General features: G+C 33.8%; 1 protein-coding gene across 1 annotated transcript; it reads left to right on the top strand.

Moving 5' to 3' along the window:
* The first annotated feature begins 567 nt into the window (after positions 1-567).
* On the top strand, positions 568-4,611 carry LOC126761866 (ras-like protein 2). The gene is made up of 3 exons (XM_050478292.1): positions 568-810; positions 2,237-2,324; positions 2,387-4,611. Exons 1-3 carry the CDS (start codon positions 697-699, stop codon positions 2,794-2,796), a joined length of 612 nt encoding a protein of 203 aa, XP_050334249.1. The 5' UTR covers positions 568-696; the 3' UTR covers positions 2,797-4,611.
* Positions 4,612-6,173: the final 1,562 nt, after the last annotated feature.

The following is a 6,173-nucleotide window of genomic DNA, read 5'->3' as shown; positions in this document are numbered from 1 at the left end:
TCTTGACAGAGATCCGTATGTTGACGTTGGATTGGCTATGCTTTCTATTGCCAAAGAGTAGAAGAGATGGCCATATTTTTGTAGTGCTAAAGTTTTTAGTACACTGTCAAGAGCAGGGTTGATAAGTTTTACTACAATTAATAATAAATATTGATTGATATAGTTTTGTAAAATGTTTTTAAATTTCAAATAAACACAAAGTTTACGCTTGTAATTAAATATATACATGCATTTCTATTCTTAATTAAATATTCTTAAATAAATTAACTTCCTAAGAAAAATTATTGTTTATACAAGCAGTATACAATCATAATTGTAGAATATTATTTTTAATAGAAGTCTTTGAAAATGAATAGTTACTTATTATTAATTAATACTTTAATATTTGTAATAAATACTTGTTTATTCACAATGGGCGTAGATGAATTTATGTAACTGTTGGTACTACTTTTAAATATGTGTATTATTAGAAAGTAAAGCGGTTGGCATCTCTGTTTGTTGGAATTAAACTGACAACTTATTTCCAACGCTGCTTCAGTCGACGTCGTCTACTGTCAGCATCATCATTGTGCATTAATGTGTTCGTTGTTGTAGTGAAATGTTTTTCGGGTGGAACCATAGCTAAATTGCAAACGTCAGTCAGTTTCCTTTTGAAAACATTGTACCGCAAATAAATAATTATAATATTTTAATAAAATGTCGCGAAATAATACGGCCCAAAGCGGTGGATCATCTGTACAAACCTACAAATTAGTAATTGTTGGAGGTGGTGGTGTGGGAAAATCGGCATTAACAATACAGTTTATTCAGGTATGTTTCAAACGGCAAATGAATAGACATACGATGAGTGGGGAATGGGGGAGGTGTAGCCAGAATACCAAAAGCGTAACAAGTTGATTTGGATAACAGCTTGCCGATTGCGGAGCACTATCCGCGCATTTCCATTTGTGAATATACGCACGCAAAGACCTTGGACGAGTGTAGCCTCACCAAAAAACTTGACATTCGTTGTCGTTTAATATTAGTATAACTAGTTGCTACCATTTGGGGCAGCAGCTGTTGTCTTCTATGGGATATCGCACTCATAAGTGCGCGGTTTTCGCTACTAACGCACCTCGAGTCGTAAGTTTCGAGCAACGCCCACATTGTAGCGTCATCTTAAGAAAATGTCTAATTCAAAGCATATAACTTTGAGATATTGCTACCAAGGCTTATGCTGAAATACACATATTTATGCTATACTTGTATGTAGCTCAACACCCACTTTAATATAAACATTATCATGTGTATATATAGGTATATACAATTATGTAAATGTTAAAATCTTTATACTTAGTATGACGCATTTGAAACTCTTTAATACACTGCTGTCCATCAATTCTTATAAAAATATCAAATATTATAAAGCGCCAAGCTCTTGAAGGCTGTGAGATCTCTCCCCCTAATTGAATTTGAAATTTAAGAATATACGTATTTATGCGTTTATGTGCACATATGAAAGAGGGTTAGTGCCAGTATGTTATTGTAGGCTTTGGGCAAATAAATTTGTCTTCATATTTACTTTCCTTAAGTATATACATATGTGTACAAGTATGTAAAAGATTTGCTTGCTATAATAACCTTATTTATGAGCGTATTTTTAGAAATTTACGTCATTTACAATATTTGTGTATATTTTCATTGGATTCTAAAATAAAAAGGAAAATGTTTAGTATGACGGCAATATTTAGTTATACATATACGTGACGGATAGACCAAATATTGTTTGATTTTATGCATGAAGTCAAGAAGACTCCTAGCTGTTCCTAGACCGTTGTACTTACACATATGTATGTATGTGCTTAGTGCTTAAGTGTCTGAGGACTGCCATTGTTTCGTTAGAGATAAAATATATAAATATATATGTAAAATATGAATATTGTATGACCAAAACGCGAATAATTTTTGTGAATAATATAGTTGCTTATTGCAAGCTTTCATGTGTCTAACGTGTTTTTATCAGTTTGTTAAGTAAACATTTTTCTTAGTAAATATTGTTAATTAAAAGAAAATTTATGACAAGTATATCAAGTGTATGCGGAATTTACATACATATGTACACATATAAATCAGTATACCACTTACATTCAGTATTGTATTGTAGTAATTGTAACTAGACAAAAAAGAATTAGATGCCATCTTCTATAAAAAATGTAAACGGTTATATTATTAACTTCTACACATTTTCTTATTTTAGAGCTACTTTGTTACTGACTATGATCCCACTATTGAAGACTCTTATACCAAACAATGTGTCATCGATGACATCCCAGCCAAGTTAGATAGTAAGTATATCAATATTTTTTTTTTCATTTTTGAACGCTTGCAATAAATTTGTTTCGTATAGTTTTGGATACTGCCGGTCAAGAGGAATTTAGTGCTATGCGTGAGCAGTATATGCGCTCTGGTGAGGGTTTCCTGCTTGTGTTTGCTCTAAACGATCATTCCAGCTTTGATGAGATACCGAAATTCCAGAAGCAAATCCTACGCGTCAAGGATCGTGATGAATTTCCCATGTTGATGGTTGGCAACAAATGCGATCTGGAACAACATCGACAAGTGTCATTGGAGGAGGCGCAAAACGTAAGCAGAAATCTCATGATACCGTACATTGAATGCAGCGCAAAGGCGCGTGTCAATGTGGATCAAGCTTTTCATGAGCTTGTGCGAATCGTGCGGAAATTTCAATTAGCCGAACGTCCATTCTTGGAGGAGAGCTACAATAGGAAAAGCAAGCGAAAATGTTGCGTATTGTAATGCGATATTAGGAAACATTTAAAAGCTAGACAGAAGTTAGAGAGTGGAAGACGGTACATGATTTTTTCGAAGATTAACAATAATTTTCGATATCGAAGTGGAATTGATGAAAAATGCTGCCAATAAACTGAATTACATAAAGAATTACTTCTTCAAAAACATGAAAACACACACACAAACATAAAAAAATCCATACTAATTGTATAAGTGAGTGGAAAACAAGTGTAACTCATAGTAGCAGCAAACAACGGTACATGTGCAATACGAGAGGAAGAAAATATTATAAAGCGTACCACTTGAAAACTTGAACAATCTGTGTATACACGTAACTAAAAACAGTTTATGATAATACATTTATTGAAACGCTACATTTATTGTACAAAAACGAAATTCTAATGCAAGCCACCAGAGTCCATAGTATATACCGAACAGAGCAAAGAGTAAGCTAAATGTGCTTTGCCACACTAAATCAACGAAAATATCGAATACCGCCAAAAATATTTAATGTTTTTTATTAATCAAATTAATAAGTCAGTGAAAAACTTGTTAACCAAATTTACGCTAAACGCTAAAAAATCAAAACACCAATTAAAATTTTATACACATATTAAATTAAGGAAATTAAAAAAATAATATATATATATGTTTGTGAATTTTATAAACTAATTATGTACAACGTCAGGCGATTAAAATGTTTAACTAATAAGTATGTGAGTTTTGTATTTAATATTAAAATAATAGTTTTATTTATTAAGTGATAAAATTGCATTGCGAAAATCGTTACGATTATGCCAAAAGAGATTTGTATTTTTATGCTTAATATTGAAAAACACCATTTTTTGCTAATAATTGTCGAAAGAAAATAAAAATTAAAAATGTAAAACATTGTTAATCAAATTAAAAAATCAAAAAATTATTAAAGAAAAGGAAAAAAATATTAAGGAATCAGAAAAAAATATTAAAGAGAAGAAAGAAAAAAATATTAACTAACAGTTGAACAAAACGAATAAAATTTTGAGTGCCTACGTTTTTATATGTACAAACGTATGTATGAGTGTAATGTATGTAAAAGCAAACGCAGCCAATCATAAGTCGTTTGCAACTGCTACACCACCCTGATATTCTAAAAGTCTAAAAATAAATAAGACAACGTTGTGTTACACTTATCAAATGCTAAAAAGCTGAAATGCCAAAAGTTATATTGTAAAGTTAAATTTCAAGTAAAATTTACACTTTTCATTTAGCAAAGCAAAAGTAGAACTTAATGTTTATTTGTGAATAAACAAAGTGATTGCCGTATTTATTAATTAATTTCACCTATTTGCAATGGCTAAACACACGCTGATATTTACATATCTGAATTGCACAAATCTCATACAGACGGACAATACACCGAAAAATTTCACTGCACAAGTTTGTTTGTAAGCGTAATTTTGAAGATGATGAATTTTTTTTATAATATAGCATAACGGCATGTCTAACATATGTACATATGTATGTATGTGTGTGCATTAAAGGTTGTTTGCACTTATGCAATTTGTTTTGAAAAGAAATATGCATTTCGAAAACGCACAAGCGCATGTCGCAACACTTTCGAATGGCAAAAATAAAATTGAAATCATCTGTTCATTATGCCCAGTATTCGCAGCGTTTACATTCATACAACACACATGCATGCATACATTATTGTACGTACAATTTTAATTAAATCAAATATTTTAGCGTTATATTTATGTATATGTATACATTTATGTGAGAAAAACAAAAAAATACATTTAATAAAGCAAGGTCTAATTTTTGTAAAACAAAAATCAAGTCGACAAAGTTTTAATTTTTTGCTTTCTAAAATCTATCACTCATGACTCTGAATACTGCTGATATTAAGTTTGCCACGAAGTTTGTAATACCGTTCCCACGACAGTCGGTTCCGGAACCGGAAGGGACCCGAGTTTTTAACCGACCAAGAACTGTCAACTCGGCACCATCCCTGTATCTATTATTTAAATACTCTTGGTTATTGTGTCAGTCACCTGGGCATCAGTAGGCTTCTTGTAGTCGATACCAGAAAACAATATTCAATAAATTAATATTTTAAGGCGGATAAAAGTTCTGAACTATTGGAATCCCAACCGTCGATCATCCTTTTTCTTCTCATAAACAATATCTCTAACCTAATGCCTTGTCCCGTATCCACCTTGGTCTTAATAATACCATACTGTGTTCGCAAGTGGTTAGGCTCAATAGTGACATTGTGGTTCCGGCATCATTGTAGCAGCTGTCAAAGGCTTATGGAGCTGTCAATTTCCCCATCGGCTTTTTCATATTGGCTTTGATCAGAATCACCAAAAAGGTGCATTTCCTCTTGTCTGCGAGAGAGTCCTCCACAGAAAAAACATCTGATTCGAGAGAATAAAATAGGTCAAATTCCTAAGTATCGTGCTTACCCCAAAGCTTTTCAACTTTGACTTTTTAGCACGATTGTACCTTGGAGGTAACCGGAAATAGCTTAGGACACTACTGGACGAAAGTAAACATTTACCTCAGAAACATTTCAAAACTATTTTCTGGGTTCAAGTTGGCAATCGTTCTTTCCTAACTGCGAAATGTGTTGTAAGTATGTTAAGGCCGAAGACGTCAAAATTCCAAACACACAAGCTGCCTGCCACCGATGATGACGTATGCTTGAAGCGGAACCGCTTACTAGGAGCATAAAGAGGTCGACGACATAGGACAATATGCCGAGCAGGCTTCGGACGCAACTAATTTCAGACATGCACTGGCTGCCATGCACAGTGAAGTCATACACACCCTCACCGATTTCCTCTCAGTGAATGGAGTATTTGCACCACCTATTGCAGACGACCTCGAGTTGCCGCGAGTGACTCTTGTGCAGCTTCGTTCTGAATAGTGTAGCAGGTTAAACTCCTATTTATCCAGAATCGACCTCTTCATATCAAGTATATGTCCAGCGTGCAACGCTAAGTTTTTCCTTTTGAAAGAGAGAGTGACATCGTCTTAAGTAAACCCGTTAAGCCAATGAAGAGGAATGCACATTATTGTCCGATATGTGGATCTCCCACTTGGTCTGGTAGCCGAAGTACTTTCGGATAATCCCGCAGGTGGCCCGCGGAGTTCGGGCAACCAATCTGCCTAGTTTTCTTGCAGGTCTAATCCCTCAAATACCAACAACTGAAAGACTTAACCCTACGAAACTTACGTTTTTCGAGTGAAATTGGATGGGATGAAAAATATACTTCTAATGCAGCTATAAGGAAATCGGAGTTACTATAAATCCACAACCAAATCCAATACTATTGTTCGACTGTTGGGTCAAAAGACGCACAAATGTTACGCGTGTCCTTATAATAATCTACTAT

This window comes from Bactrocera neohumeralis, chromosome 6 (genome assembly GCF_024586455.1).
Source record: "Bactrocera neohumeralis isolate Rockhampton chromosome 6, APGP_CSIRO_Bneo_wtdbg2-racon-allhic-juicebox.fasta_v2, whole genome shotgun sequence".
Taxonomy (NCBI): Eukaryota; Metazoa; Arthropoda; class Insecta; order Diptera; family Tephritidae; genus Bactrocera; species Bactrocera neohumeralis.
This window is presented reverse-complemented; position numbering and strand designations above follow the sequence as displayed.

Bases quoted from the DNA above. Each gene is read 5' to 3' on its own strand.
- LOC126761866 (XM_050478292.1), top strand. From the start codon at position 697: ATGTCGCGAAATAATACGGCCCAAAGCGGTGGATCATCTGTACAAACC. The intron at 811-2,236 runs GTATGTTTCAAA...TTCTTATTTTAG, and splicing joins TAACAATACAGTTTATTCAG to AGCTACTTTGTTACTGACTA. The intron at 2,325-2,386 runs GTAAGTATATCA...TGTTTCGTATAG, and splicing joins CATCCCAGCCAAGTTAGATA to TTTTGGATACTGCCGGTCAA.